This window comes from Camelina sativa, chromosome 14, assembly GCF_000633955.1.
Source record: "Camelina sativa cultivar DH55 chromosome 14, Cs, whole genome shotgun sequence".
NCBI classification, from domain to species: Eukaryota; Viridiplantae; Streptophyta; class Magnoliopsida; order Brassicales; family Brassicaceae; genus Camelina; species Camelina sativa.
In genome coordinates this window covers 10,118,084-10,134,621 of record NC_025698.1, presented here as the reverse complement: position 1 = coordinate 10,134,621, position 16,538 = coordinate 10,118,084, and the positions used below count along the sequence as shown (strand labels likewise).

Below are 16,538 nucleotides of genomic sequence, written 5' to 3'. Positions count from 1 at the left end.
TATATAGAGATCTCTTTATCCTAATCCCTTAGGATATGGCTTGGGCTTGCCGACACTATCTGTGATAGGGTCGGTCATTAGACTCTTGACTCACTGGTAAAGTTGGTCATTAGGCTCTTGGTCCATTAACAGATCCAGTCATGTGACTTCCGCCCCATTGACGAAGCCAGTCGTGAGATTCTCGGGCCTATTGGTAAAGTCAGTCGCGAGATTCTCGGCCTATAGACAAAGTCAGTCGCGAGATTCTTGGCATGTAGACAATGCCAGTCGTGAGACTCTCGGCCTATTGATAAAGTCAGTCACAAGCTCTTGGTCTAGTGACAACGTCGATCACGTGATTCTCAATCTATTGACGAAGTCAGTCACGTGACTTTTCTCTTAGTAGATTGACAGACTTTTGTTGACTTTGTCATGTAGAATATGAGTTGACTCTATCCAATATCTTCGCGAATATTCTCTCTGCTTCTCCTGATTTACTGGGTTTGTCGAACTAACCATGAAATTTATTTATTTAATAGAGAAGATAAAATTATACCCAACAATTTTCCCCCCACTCTTTATTTTCTTAATAAAAATTTAGAGAATAGTTAGAAACAAAGTATTATTTTTCCAGCCAATGAAATCTCGAAGTCATGTACTTTTTGGAGTGATCTGTAAAGTCTGTAAAGATTTGTGATGTCACCATAGTAGCTTGATCGAATAGTGACTCCATAGAGACAATGTTGAGTCCTGTGGGAATTGTTTTTGTACTTGACTTTATGTGTCATGACCATTTTGTTGGTTGTGACATTGTTTTATTTTGTTGGTTGTGACATTGTTTTCAGTCATAAGACTTGTTTATTAATAATAAAGTACACAAGTGTCCAGTAATATTTTCTGATTATATTTCCAATATTCTAGTTTTGCTGATTGTTACAAAGACATTGATAGAGTTGTGCATTGCCGTATCTACGCTTTATATGTTTCATTGTTTGATAAAGGTGCGGTCACAAAATGACTTTGGCCAACCCCACAACCTTTCCTTTTAGATCATCATCACATAATACAAAATCTGTGTTACCTATTTCACTGTTTTAAAACCATTAAGTCTTTTAAATTTTGATCGACAAAACATAAAATCGCATACAAGAGTTTTTACTTAGAACTATTTTGAACATAGATCCGATGTTTTACTACATACCGAATGCAACATCACCTTTCTACCCGTTACTCAGAAAGCATCCTTCAGCGTTTAAGTCACTTGAGACAATCCCAGAAACTATTATTCTCTCTAAGAGTAGTGGTTAAGCAGATATAGACACTGAGAATTATAGACAAAGCATCCGGACACCAAAACCGAATAAGCTTCAAGTCTTACCCATTGGAGAGGTACAAAAGCTTTGACCTCGTCTATCAGAAACATTACATGTCATCTCTCCACGAGCTTCATGTTTCCCCTGCAGGAAAGATGTTAAAAGCTGTAAAAGGGCAGATTGATGCAACAAACAACTGTAGTGCTGTTCGATTCACGGGTAAAGCCAAACACAAAAAACTGCATCATACTAATAAGATTTTACCGATCCTTTTACAGCCACCACGCGGTAATGCGCTTTAGCAAACCCCTCGGGGCCATTGTACAAACATGACAAAGAAAAAGAGAATAAAATTAAAAGACGAATGAGTTCCAGGATGAGAAACAACAAGCATTCATTATTCAATAGCAATAATACTTGATGACCATAAAGAAGTAAGGAATGTCACACCAAGTTCAAGACAGTAAAAAAATTTAGCAAAGGTGCAGAGATTGTAGTTCACAACACCAACCAATAATACTTGTTTGATAAAACTCTCAGTGATTTGAATCCCTTATAATCACGCACCTCATGGTTNATATTGCGAAATTTAACATTAATTACTATCAAAAGATTTTTTGACGTTACAAAAAAGTTTTTAATTTTATTGGTTGTCGGAACAAGTCATTTTGAGATAGCAAAAATACGTAAACATGTTCTCTCCACACAGGAGGAGGGAAGAGCCAAGGTTCTCTCTGTGGTTGATGTTTGGGCAAAAATAATCGATTCATTTAGTGACTACGGAAAACAAGAAATAGAAGTTGAATAGTCGTTTTATTGATCAAAGTCTCGAGCTCAAATACAAGAATTCAAGGAACAACGAATCAATCTATAATCCCTAGCCGCGTTCTAGATTTGAGTCGTGTGTCTTGTGTTCTAGGTCTCTTTTTTTGCTCTCGATCCCCCCTCTCGTGGAGGCCGCTCTGCTTTTTATATAGAGATCTCTTTATCCTAATCCCTTAGGATATGGCTTGGGCTTGCCGACACTATCTGTGATAGGGTCGGTCATTAGACTCTTGACTCACTGGTAAAGTTGGTCATTAGGCTCTTGGTCCATTAACAGATCCAGTCATGTGACTTCCGCCCCATTGACGAAGCCAGTCGTGAGATTCTCGGGCCTATTGGTAAAGTCAGTCGCGAGATTCTCGGCCTATAGACAAAGTCAGTCGCGAGATTCTTGGCATGTAGACAATGCCAGTCGTGAGACTCTCGGCCTATTGATAAAGTCAGTCACAAGCTCTTGGTCTAGTGACAACGTCGATCACGTGATTCTCAATCTATTGACGAAGTCAGTCACGTGACTTTTCTCTTAGTAGATTGACAGACTTTTGTTGACTTTGTCATGTAGAATATGAGTTGACTCTATCCAATATCTTCGCGAATATTCTCTCTGCTTCTCCTGATTTACTGGGTTTGTCGAACTAACCATGAAATTTATTTATTTAATAGAGAAGATAAAATTATACCCAACAATTTTCCCCCCACTCTTTATTTTCTTAATAAAAATTTAGAGAATAGTTAGAAACAAAGTATTATTTTTCCAGCCAATGAAATCTCGAAGTCATGTACTTTTTGGAGTGATCTGTAAAGTCTGTAAAGATTTGTGATGTCACCATAGTAGCTTGATCGAATAGTGACTCCATAGAGACAATGTTGAGTCCTGTGGGAATTGTTTTTGTACTTGACTTTATGTGTCATGACCATTTTGTTGGTTGTGACATTGTTTTATTTTGTTGGTTGTGACATTGTTTTCAGTCATAAGACTTGTTTATTAATAATAAAGTACACAAGTGTCCAGTAATATTTTCTGATTATATTTCCAATATTCTAGTTTTGCTGATTGTTACAAAGACATTGATAGAGTTGTGCATTGCCGTATCTACGCTTTATATGTTTCATTGTTTGATAAAGGTGCGGTCACAAAATGACTTTGGCCAACCCCACAACCTTTCCTTTTAGATCATCATCACATAATACAAAATCTGTGTTACCTATTTCACTGTTTTAAAACCATTAAGTCTTTTAAATTTTGATCGACAAAACATAAAATCGCATACAAGAGTTTTTACTTAGAACTATTTTGAACATAGATCCGATGTTTTACTACATACCGAATGCAACATCACCTTTCTACCCGTTACTCAGAAAGCATCCTTCAGCGTTTAAGTCACTTGAGACAATCCCAGAAACTATTATTCTCTCTAAGAGTAGTGGTTAAGCAGATATAGACACTGAGAATTATAGACAAAGCATCCGGACACCAAAACCGAATAAGCTTCAAGTCTTACCCATTGGAGAGGTACAAAAGCTTTGACCTCGTCTATCAGAAACATTACATGTCATCTCTCCACGAGCTTCATGTTTCCCCTGCAGGAAAGATGTTAAAAGCTGTAAAAGGGCAGATTGATGCAACAAACAACTGTAGTGCTGTTCGATTCACGGGTAAAGCCAAACACAAAAAACTGCATCATACTAATAAGATTTTACCGATCCTTTTACAGCCACCACGCGGTAATGCGCTTTAGCAAACCCCTCGGGGCCATTGTACAAACATGACAAAGAAAAAGAGAATAAAATTAAAAGACGAATGAGTTCCAGGATGAGAAACAACAAGCATTCATTATTCAATAGCAATAATACTTGATGACCATAAAGAAGTAAGGAATGTCACACCAAGTTCAAGACAGTAAAAAAATTTAGCAAAGGTGCAGAGATTGTAGTTCACAACACCAACCAATAATACTTGTTTGATAAAACTCTCAGTGATTTGAATCCCTTATAATCACGCACCTCATGGTTGCCTTCCTGTTAAAAGAGAGAAACTAAGATCCATAAGTCTGAACTTGAGATTAAAATATGTAAGAAAGAAAGAACATATGCAAGGCTTGAGCATAGCATTTAACCTATATTTACAACCCATGATTGTAAATTAGATTAGAATTCTCGACTTACATTATATCACCGAGTATCTGCCGGGTTGTGCTCCTCCAGGAAGTGACATGGCCTGATTTGTAATGTCTTCAAGAACACGCTTGAGTTCAACTTTTGCTGTCTTAACAGATTTTTCAGAAGGCCCTTCAATGAACAAGTAGAGTTTGCGTTCCCCAGGTCCAGGGATTCGTCCTTGCGGATAAAACTGACCTCTAGTGGTAATGGCGGCTCCAGTCCACTCTGATATTGGACCCAAAGTTTCTTTGTGGGTGACCTTCCAGCGAGCATTCTGTGGGAAATCATTGATTTCGAGTTCTGCTTCATAGTGTTCAGGCATTGCATCAGCTTGAATCTTTGCTAGGTTATGTTGCAAATTCATGGCAGCAACCATGGCTGCAGCACGGCCTGCCCCATCACTAGGATGGCTAGGAACAGTATTAAGTGGAAGGACACCTGGCACGGCGTGAAGCCCGCCACCATTTGGCAGTAACTGGTTAGCGGTCACAGGAACATTCACGGGAATAGCAGCTTTCGCAGCAGCAGCAATGGCGGCTATCTGAGCAAAAGTAGCCTGCTGCTGTGAAATCTCACCACCACCTGCCTTTCTTACAACATCATTCTCATCTTCTGAGTCAGACTTGTCTTCCTCAAAGCCATACTCCTTCGCTTGTGCTTTCTTTGCTGCTTTCCTAACTTCTTCCTCCTCTTCGTTGAATTTAAAGCCACTACCACCATAGCCAGTTCCATGAGCTTGCTCAATACCCTGTTTCACTTTCGCCATGAAACCATCAGCAATTGCTTTCAGATCAGCAGGCACTGGCTGCTCAGAAAGTTCCAGGGCCTTGACCAAATCTGGTGCATATTTCGCATCATCCTCAGAGATAAATGTCACAGCGCAGCCTTTCCGCCCTGCCCTGCCTGTCCTGCCAACGCGATGTACATAGTCTTCATAGTGGTTCGGTGCATCAAAGTTCACAACCAACTCAAGCTCTTTCACATCTAGACCCCTAGCCGCAACACTTGTGGCAATCAACAAATTACAGACATTGCTCTTAAAATCAGATATAGTTGATTCACGATCAGTCTGATCCTTACCCCCGTGAAGAGATAGACAAGGATAACCTTGTTTAATCATATCCTTAAACAAGGCATCACACTTTTCCTGCGACTGCACGAAGATCAGAATTTTTCCTTTCTCATACCATTCCCCAAGAAGTTCCAGAAGTCTAAAGAACCTATCACTCTCCGGTCTGACTTCAACTAACTGAGTTATATCTTTATTCACAACACTCCTTCCACCAACCTGAATTTCTACAGGCTTGTTCAAAACTTTACGTGCCAAAGATTCAACTTGGCGAGGAAAAGTGGCAGAAAAGAGCACAGTTTGACGTTCAGGTCGAATGTTCTGAATAATACGAGTAATTTGGGGCTCAAAACCCATGTCAAACATACGATCAGCTTCATCCATTACTAAAAATGTGACCCTTCGCAGATTAGTGATTTTCCCACTGCTTGTACAAAGGATATCAATCATTCTGCCAGGAGTGCACACAACAATCTCAGTACCTCGCTTAAGCTCACTAATTTGCTGGGCAACTCCTGATCCTCCATAGACAGGTACACATCTTATACCCAATGGCTTAGAAAACTTTCTGATATCACTGTGAATCTGCTGAACAAGCTCCCTTGTAGGTGCCATTACAAGCCCAATTGGCCCTTCGCCAGCATCAACGGGAGGCTGATCTTTGATATGCCTCAGCATTGGCAAAACAAAACCAAGGGTTTTACCTGAACCGGTTTTTGCAACCCCAATGCAGTCTCGACCACTCATGATGATAGGGAGTGCTTGTGTTTGAATAGGCATTGGCTTTTCATAATTAAGCTTCCTCATAGTATCCAAAATTTTGGTGGTTAGCCCAGTCTGGTGCCAAGACTTAATGGGTCTTGGAACATCTTTTCCATGAACTTTCAGCTCCAATTCCTTTCTGTAAGCGTTAACTTCTTCTTGTGTCATCCTAGATATATCCTTCACTTCGATATAGAAGTTCTTCCGGAAAGGTTCATACTCTATTTTTGAATGGTCAACAAGGGACAATTTCTCTGCTTTTGTCTTCTTTACTCTCTTCATGAACTCCTCATCGTCTTCATCTAAACTTGGATCATCATCATCCTTTGGTTCTGAATAATCAGAATCAGAATCTTCACCTTGAATTATCCTACCCAGGGCCTTATAAAAACCTCTCTTTGGCTGGTCACCACTTTCCCCATTCATTTTAGAATCCAAAATACCATCATTCACTGCTGGGGGAGGAGCACTATTGCTAAGCTTCTCAACCTCTGGTAATACCATAGTATTCATAAAAGCATCTAAAGGATCAATCTCCTCTTCGTCTGCAGCTCCGTCACCTCCACTCTCAGGGACAGTAGTAGCTGTCTCATTCTCCAAGTCTACCATCTTGGCATCTCCACCATTTTCAGGATTAGTATCCCCATCAACATCCATTTCTGTTTCTGCTTTTTCATCCGGATGGCCTTCTTCATCATCAGATTCTCCTTCAAGAGTCCAAGCCTTACCGGCCTTGGGCTCTTTACCATCTGCATCACCCTTACTATCACTTTCAGCTTCTTCCTTTTTTCTCTTCAATTCTTGCCACTCCTGAACTCTTCTCCTCCGTTTTTCCACCTCCTCATCCAACTTCTTCTGCTCATCCTCTAGTTCTTCTTCTCGGGATTTCTTCTCTTTCTTTTCACCATCCTCCTCGACACTCTTTCTCTTTGGACTATCTCCATTGCCATCTGCATGCCTGCTGGATCTACCAACACTCTTTTCACGCTCTTTCTCCTTCCGTTCTCCGCTATCCCTTCTTCTACGCTTCAAGTCACGCTTGACATCATCATCACTCTCTTCATTCCCAACCTCTCGTGACCTCTCCCTTTCCCGGTTCCTCCTACTACCCCTTTCTTTCTCACGCTCTCTCCTATCCCTCTCTACATCTTCCCGTTCCCGCCTCTCTCTTTCTTTCACTCTCTCCTTCTCTCGCTCTTCTCGTTCCCGTTCCCTTCTCTCTCTATCCTTCTCCCTTTCTCTTTCCTTCTCCTTTCTCTCCTCCCTCTCTCTATCCCTGCCCCTTTTCCGATCTTTGCCTCTATCTCTCTCATGTTCTCGATGTCCTCTCTCCCTCTCCTTGGATCTGCGTTTATTATCCCTCTCATCATCTTCTTCATCGTCCTCATCAGATTCACTACTCTTCCTTCGCTCAGACCGTCTCTTAGCCCTCTCCTTATCCCTCCGTCTCCGCTCCCTCTCCTTCTCTTTACGCTTCTCCCTCTCTTGATCATCATCATCATCATCTCTACAATCATCTACAGAATCACTACTCTAAACTCTCTCAGACCGTCTCTTCCGCTTATCCTTCTCCCGGCGCTTCTCCGAACCTTTATCCTTCTTCCGCTCCTTACTCCGATCACGATCTCGCCGATTCATCTTCAAATCATCCTCCTCCTCCTCTACATCCATATCTTCGCTCCTGTACTTAGATTTCTCTTCCCCCATTCCTCAATTGAGCTGAAACACCACAAATCCGGATTGAAAACCACGCAGATTCAATGTAAAATCAACGAAACCCGATGACCCACCGCGAGATTAACGCGTACGCAAACCTGATTTCAGAATCAAAAGAGTGAGGAGGAGGAATGCAAAACCAGAGTTAATGGAACAGTGAACAAAACAAGGTTAGAAAGCTTACACAAATAAATCTCCGATGGAGAAGAAGACGAAGCTAAGGGAAGATTCGAGAACGTCGGAACCCTAAGCGTCTGGTGATTGATTATATAAATTGTTTGCTAAAATACTGACTGAGATGGCGGTTTTCCTTAAATATTTATGTTAATAACAGAAATTAGCCGACCTTAGTTGGATCCATATCGAGCCCATCTTTTTACAAGACAATTTGGTTATCTGTTTAGACCTAAAGCCCAAAAGGAGAGATGTGGCTTTTTGTTATTTTTATATAATTTTTCTAAAATACAGTTTCGCAAATAAGATATTTTCCTAATAATAGCATTTATCTGAAAATCTCTTAAATATGGAAGAAACTTTTTTGTGAACTATATACTTCAATACTTGGTAATAGATTCAAATTTGAATTAATTATATTGACCAAGACTATAAAATTTTACTAGTCAAAGATTATTAATATAAAAAATACAAGAGGTTCAAAATTTTACTAGTCAAAGATTTAATTTAAATCTTTTGATTAGTTTTAAAAATAATAATAATAATAAACTTGGCACAAGTAATTTTTTTTAAAAAAATACTATTATATGTGTTAATTTTTTTTATTATTTTAGATAATAGATATTAAACATATAGTAATACGTATCAAGTTGCCAAAAAAAAATCATCACATGATATAATAGAACGTATTTAAGAAAGTTTTTAATAAAAAATTTCAAGTTTTAGAAAAGAAACAAATAAACTTTTAAATTTGAGAAAGATTTTGATAAAACTTAATATATATCATGTGTTTTTGGAAGCTATTATGTGTTTACAATGTCCAAATATCGTTTACTTGTATTTAAAATATCAACGTTTTAAAAATTATTGTATGTATTTAATACAATTTTAAGTGTTTTGAAAAGTGATTACTGTGTCAAAATATATTTATCTTTCATCAATGTCCAGAACATATGAATGAGTTAGTTCCACTTTTTCAAAAAAAATGTGCATAACAAATTTTAAAATGGATTAGTTCTAACATAATTCTTTATATACTGTACGTGTGTCAATCATTGCAGCCAGAATCTAACTTAATTTTTTTCGTCGTTATTTACTTATAGAGTTTATTATAGCTGTCCCAACAACAATATAAAGGAACAAGATTTCTTCTTCTTTTTTTTTAATCAAACTTTTCCAAAAATAATTAACAAAATCTGAAAACAATAATAAATACAAAAAGAAACAATCTTTAGTGTTTACTTTTCTTAGTGTAAAAAAAAAAAAAAAGTTCTGCGAAGTCTCTGTGTCGCTCAGCAGTTTCGAGTTTAATCACATCCCATCTCTCTCTCATCTTGACACCATTGGCAAAAGATTTTTTCCATTTTCTCCTCTTTCAAATTATCTCCCTTTAATCTCTCTCTCTCTCTCTCTCTCTCCCTGCTGCTGCTTCTCTCTACCCTGTATCTTCTTCTTCCTATTGCTTTCAATTCCTCCGCCAGTAAACCCTAGCGCGCCGCCGCCGGAGGTCCTTCGTTCTCATCCCGTTTCGCCGTCGCTTCAGAACAGGCAAGCACTTGTTTTTATATATTTATGCGGCTCTCTTTATTTTCTGGAAGCTTTTCGGTTTTTTTATCAGCTTGTTTTGATTAGTCTTGAGGCTGTGAAAACCTATATATTGAGTGAGTGAGTTTTTGCTCCAAATTCTTCTAAAGGAGAGATAAGACTAATGGTTTCCATGCGGCGGAAAAATACGTTTTTTTATTTTTGGGTTTTATGATTTTGTATTCGATTTAATGACGCTTTGACTCGCTGTGACCTGACTACTCTCAGAACAAAAAAAAAAATCGAAGCTTTTTAAGATGGCGGATACCGAAATGCAAGAGCAAGATGTGTATTTTGGTGAGGAAGCTGACCTTGTTGACACCCAATATACAGAGGAAGACCCTTTGGAGACAGCTAACTATCAAAACCCTAGTGAAACCCCCCAGCCCCTTCTGGAGAGTGATGCTCATTTGGCTAATGGAGGTGGTCAGGTTAATGGTCATGGGATGAATGGTGATGTTGGAGTTGTTAACCACTCTGAAAGGAAGACTCGTAAGATGCACTTGTTGAGTGGTCCTAAGACTGAAGATGAGCCTGCCAAAAAGCGCAAGTCTTGGCTTCTGAGTGATTCTGAGGTAATAGACTACATTTGTATGTTCTCAGGATTTAATGCCACTGTTTTGTTATTGAAAGAAAGGAGCTTTCTGGTGAAATATTATTCTCTTACTAGTTCATCTTTTCTCTACAGGCACTGGGAACTGATGAGGCAGGGACACCACAAGAACAATTGATGTTTCTAAGAGAATTGGAGACCTTTCACAAAGAGCATTTCCTGGATTTTAAAGCTCCTAAGTTTTATGGACAACCTCTGAACACTCTCAAGTGAGTTGTTGGAAAGTATTGCTTTTGTTCGTAAATAAAACAAATATAGCTCGTTCATCAGTGCCTGACTTCTGCATCTTTTATTATGCTATGTAGGCTATTTCGAGCAGTCACTAAATTAGGTGGCTATGAAGTGGTAACTATCCCAAACCATATCATTTTTAGTTCGTCAGTTAAACTTTCTAGTTCATTTAAGTTGGCTTGTATGATTTTCACCTACATTCTATTTTCTTGTGCTGTGGATAACATATGAACTGTATAAGGTACTAATATTAAATCGGTAAGTGAATTGATGATAACAGTATATAACCATGTGACTTTCCAGAGATGAGATTTTGTTTAACTTTAAGGGAATTAATTATGCAGGTAATATATTAAAGAATGTTTGACATGTTGTTGGGAAGCTGATTTATTTTATTGTTGTTGGTATTATATATCCAATGTTTTTCTGAATCTTGCTGAAATTTGTCTTATGGTCTTCAAAATTCTTTTTGTCATGGTAATGTAGGTCACCACATCTAAGCTGTGGCGACAAGTTGGAGAATCCTTCCATCCTCCCAAGTATGGCTGATGTTTCCCTTAGACTCTCCATTAGTCTTTGCCGATTTTAATGCTTATCTTTTTCCACATTTGGTTAAACGATCTTTTTTTCAGGACATGCACAACAGTCTCCTACACATTCCGTGTTTTCTATGAGAAGGTGAGTTTATTATGCATAAGTATCATGTTTTTTTTATCCTGTCTTTATGTTTACTTATCCACTTCAGACTATTTTCACCTTGTGCTTCTTTTTGGTATGGTGTGTTATAATAGTTAGTTTGGTGTTTTGTCTTGCCTAGGAATGGCAGTTTATTTTGAACCAGTTCTTTTGGCACTTTGAATGCAGTGATTCTTTTATTTCTATCTTACTGTGTATTGCCACAGTACTATGCATTCATACATTATGATTATTATCTTTTCTTCAATTGCAGGCACTTTTGGAGTATGAAAAGTATTTAAGGAAAAATGGTGAGCTTAACCTTCCTGGTCCAACATTGATTCTGTCGTCCAACAGCGAAAAAGAGGTAAAATTTCACTTAAAAATGTGGCTTTTATGCTTTTGGATACTATTGAATTAAGGAAAACTGGGTTGATATGGAAAGTTCGGATGAAGATATCAACTCGATACTATCTACTTGTTATCTATTGTGGGAAGGGGTATTATACGTATAAAATGTTGTTGACACTGAGGGAATGGGAGCTTAAGAGTCATTTTCAGCATTTATTTAACGTAGAAAGGAGTTCTAGAATGTGCAATGCCAGCTAAACCTGTTAAACTCTACTATCTGCGATCTGACTGAATAAAAGCTGTAGCCTTTTTGTGTCTAATATGAAAAGCCATATGAAATCCATGTGCATAGCCCTGTAAATTACCATATGAGTTCCAGAGATCCTAAATGAAAGTTCATGGGCCTCACTTATTTCCCTTCTCCACGTCTTTTTTCTTCCCTGATATAAGGAATTTGATGTAGGCAAGTAGCTATCAAGGTTCTGGTTCAGGCAGGGCAAGAAGAGATTCTGCAGCTCGTGCTATGCAAGGTTGGCATGCACAGCGCCTTGGTGGATCTGGAGAGTTTACTGCGCCTACTGTTAAGGTTTCACTTCAAACCTTACTGCACATTGTGATTCCATTATGCAGAGTTTTGTCCTGAACCAGGATGATGTTCTCATATTGTTTCAGGATAAGGGCTTAAACTCGACCCCAAAGCATAAGAAACTCAAAAGCATTGGTAAAGAGATCTCTCAAGGCGTTTGCTATTTTTTTAAATCGGGGTAGCTTAACATTTTGTTTTAAACGAATTCTTCAGGAATGGAGAAACACAAAACACTAACTAGCATGGACCTTGTTGTTTCGAATGAAGCCGACAAACAGTTACGGAAAGCTAATTCTCTCCTGCGTATTTGCAAGTCTTAGATAGTTATATCAAATTTTTGTTTCTTCGTTCAATTGCTCTGTACAGTAGTGGAATGAAAACAGAGCATTTTCTTAAACCTAAATATATTACGGTATATTGACATTAAGGTTTCTTTTTTGTCGTGATAGGTCGGTTGCTGAGGTTGTTGATGTTGGACCCCTTGCAGATTGGGTGAAGATAAATGTCACAGAAACAGTGAGTAACTTCTGCCAACGGCTAAGGAAACGCCAAAAATTTGCAAACTAGATGTTTGTTTCCAATAGGAATTCTTACCAAATCTGTTTTTTGTTTTGTTTTTCATGAATTCACAGAAGGATTGTTTTGAGATATTTGCCTTGGTACCTGGACTTCTTCGCAAAGAGGTGAGCAATTTTTTTGTAACCCTGTCTCTGTGAAGCTACTTGAAAAGTCTTAGTCTTTGAAATTTGTATGAATGCATATTACTGTGGCAATACACAGTAAGCACAAAGAGATTTGTTAGGTTACCGAAGCAGTTCTGTTTGACTGTTTTTTCCGACGATATTGATATGAAGCAGCATAGATATTTGGTAGTTTTTACCGTTGGTTTCATAATCTCAGTACACAGTTTCGTCGGCAATAAGTATTTACTGGTAAATCATTACAAAATTCCAATTCTTGAACATAAGTTGTCTTTTCCCAGGTTCGAATTCAATCAGATCCCGTGGGAAAGGTGGTTATAACAGGCGAGCCAGAGCAGCTTGACAATCCTTGGGGCATAACACCCTTCAAGAAGGTAAAAGATTGTTATATATTCCAAGATATTTCCATTAAGAGACCTGTGTATCAAACCTGAGAACCGTCCTGTCATTGTGGTATGATTTCACCAGATTGTCGACTTATCAGCAAGGATCGATCCGCTTAAGACATCTGCGGTCATGAGCATGCACGGACGGTTGTTCATACGAGTTCCGTTTGAGCAGTGATTGGTTTCAAGGGTAAGCTCGGCAGTTGTTCTTAGTGTATTTTAGGAATTCACATGTTTCAGAACCACATTGTAGGCGACTGAAGCAGTTTTGTAACTGTGATTTGTGTCTCAAGACTGAAGTTAGGAACATGCAAACAAACATTTGATCTTACTGTAAGATTTCTGTTTTGTAAAAGTTAAGATTAGTAGGAGAAGCTGCTCCATATCTTAGGTTTAAAGCCATTTATGATGCAGCCAACAGTGATGATTTTGATCCGAGATTGGAGTGATATGCTTTTTTTCATCTATGTGTTTATATTGGTATGGATAGTATTGCCTTATCACATCTACTAGTTCTAAATATATTTCTAGATTCTCATCCTTTTGATTTTTTTTTTCTTTTTCAAAAAAGTTTCCTGAGATGATTTGTGTTCATCTATGCTGCTTCATGTCATAAATTGCAATTTTGGGTGGTGCATACAGTATTATTAAAGGGATAACAATAACAACAACAAAAACTGATTGACAATTCCATAAATCTAAAAAGCTAAATGATTGTTCTTTCGGGAACATATGATTAAGATTATAAGAATAAAGTGGATGATTTGTTTTTAATATCTGTATCATGACGAAAATTTAAGGTTCAAAATTGTGAAGTCCAGTCTTAATGTTAGACATCAGAAAAATCTGCACCTCAGGTGCAGGTATGGGTTTATGAGAATGCCTACCAATTCAAGGGGGAATTTAGACAAAAATATATTGGTTTGGTCTAAACAATGTTCATCTTACAGATAAAACAACATGATTAGTTGATTACATATATGATACATATTCACTACTTAAATATTAGTAGTTCTGTCTCTGTGTATGTGTGTGTGTGTGTCTTGGAAAAGTTCACAGTGATTAAAGTTTGTTATTATGCTTATTCTCAACTTGGTGTAGCTCAATTGCATGTAAGGCACATGACATGACCGCATGGGAATTTGATAATGTCTACAACTACGATGCTTTTTCTCTCTACATGCTCCAAGCCCCAAAAAAAAAAGGCATATGAAATTACAAAAAAATATGTCTTGATGTTTCATCTTACTTATTTATTTGGGCAAAGACAAAACAATTTTTACTGGAAAAAACATCTGATAACTGTATAATAGTTATTTTTATGAACTACGTACACTAGTTTACTAAGAACTGTAGTTTGTGAATTAATCTGCAATTTGTTTCATGAAAGTTAGTTGCCAAAAAAATTAAACATAAATAACATTCAATTTACTCTTACAACAGTTATAATAAATCATTTAACAATCATCATAATTTTGATTGAAATTTAATTCTCAATTTGTACATATATTCATCACATTTAAGTAGCTTTAAAAACCCAACTTTCTTTTAATTTGGACTTTAATTTATGTATTGGTTATCTAAAAGTAGTTAACTTGTTATCCCTCGTTTTATTGGGTTTTAAAAAAATTTATTGAATTTACATTTAAACTATCTCGTGAAAAAAAAAGTTATATTACTAATTTGCTTAAGCTTCCTTTTTTGTTCCTAGCTAATAAATTTGTCCCTAGGGAATTGGAACATTCCTCTTTTTCATATATCTTGGTAATCAAAACTCAAATTTTGTTATGTTGCGGCAGAGTCTTACTTAACTGACACTACAAATGATTCATGTTCATTGTTTGTTAGTCTTACCATGTTTCAAGTTCACTAATTTGTATGTAACCGACGACGTACGTGAAATAACATTTACTTCATGTTACTTCGATGCTGTAACGGTTGTCCTTATTAACCAAATGGGTCCAATACCTTTGCTACAAGTAGAACCCCCAAAGCAATATTATATGCCTGAATAAATGGAATAAAGATGAATGAGCTACGAAAGATAAAAGAATAAATAACCAAATTTTTTTTGCATAATTGCAAAAGAAAATGTTTCTATGAATTTGTTTATATATTTTTCAGTGGAATTTACGATGATGATTCCATTCTAATTTACGAATATCATTAGATTTTAGCAGAATATAAATTTGCATGCTTCATTACTAAATATTTATATCTCTAGTTAGACAATTTGCACTTTTCATGTCCTTATTCCAAAATTATTTCATTTTCTTATTTTTCTATCAATATATATATATATATATATATATATATATATGTTTCTATGAATTTGTTTATATATATATATATATGAATAACCGCGTTTTGTAGTGGAAGAACACGAAAATGAGAATACATAAACCGGTACAAAACCATAAATATATTTGAAACCATAAATATATTTGCTTGAGAGATAGATTCTTCATACCAGCCAAAATCAAGAGGTTCGAAATCTTAAACAAAAACTACGTTTGTAACATGAACAGTATATATGTGACCTACAAAATATTTGCTTAAAGCTACTTGTGCCTTGAATGGTCATGTTGTTAGGTTACACTTTACAACTCTCTTAGAAAAGATCGGACCGGTCTAGCTAACTGAAGCATTCATGCAAATATTTTATGTAGGGAATGCAAGTAACTTTTGTGGTCGAATGAAAAACATATTGACATGGCCATTACCCCCAAGTATACATGCATGTCGTATTTGTATAACACAGTTTAGACAACTGTCTCTAAACGCTAAATATTTCTAATTGCCGTTATTTTTTTCTCCTAGATAGTAAGACAAGGTGAGAGATCGCTTACACGGTCATGTCCCTAAACGATTTTGGATAGCTATTTACACATAGTCAATCGAATTTAAACTGTTCAAACGGCTAAATATACGTTATAAACAGTCGAATGATTAACTACACCGTTTAGATACACTACGTTTCGATCAATGTGTTGGCTAATTCTTATCATTTAATTGATAAATATTACATTGAAGTTGTGATCTTTAAGTATACGCGGTTTAAAAATTCTATACAAATATATATAACTACAAAATTTAGATAAATGCACTAAACATTTTAATGAATATGTACACTAAGTTTAAAGTTTTGACCTCATTGTTATATAGTATTACATTGAAGTTGTGAACAAAAGTTATAATGAATGTTATGGGAAATATTTGCGTCCTAAACGTTATTAACATCAAAACTATATTAGAGTATATGATCATGGAAACGTATTGTAGAATAAACCAATATATATACAAGCTCGGCCCTTCACCAATTCTAATAAAACATTCGTATGGGGCCTCAAAATTTCGAAACCCATTTTAGAGGTTTTCTGAAAACTAATAAGGTCTCAAAAGTCAAACCCCCC

The 16,538-nt window shown here is 36.8% G+C and overlaps 1 protein-coding gene and 1 pseudogene across 1 annotated transcript; one reads left to right on the top strand and one right to left on the bottom strand.

Annotated features, from left to right (window-relative positions):
* Window positions 3,190-7,921, bottom strand: LOC104740787 (annotated as a pseudogene).
* LOC104740785 (AT-rich interactive domain-containing protein 6) lies at window positions 9,274-13,592 on the top strand. Its single transcript, XM_010461483.2, has 14 exons — window positions 9,274-9,546; window positions 9,811-10,157; window positions 10,271-10,404; window positions 10,501-10,540; window positions 10,913-10,965; window positions 11,059-11,104; window positions 11,376-11,468; window positions 11,916-12,038; window positions 12,125-12,173; window positions 12,252-12,315; window positions 12,488-12,554; window positions 12,671-12,721; window positions 13,021-13,113; window positions 13,208-13,592. Exons 2-14 carry the CDS (start codon window positions 9,840-9,842, stop codon window positions 13,301-13,303), a joined length of 1,227 nt encoding a protein of 408 aa, XP_010459785.1. The 5' UTR covers window positions 9,274-9,546; window positions 9,811-9,839; the 3' UTR covers window positions 13,304-13,592.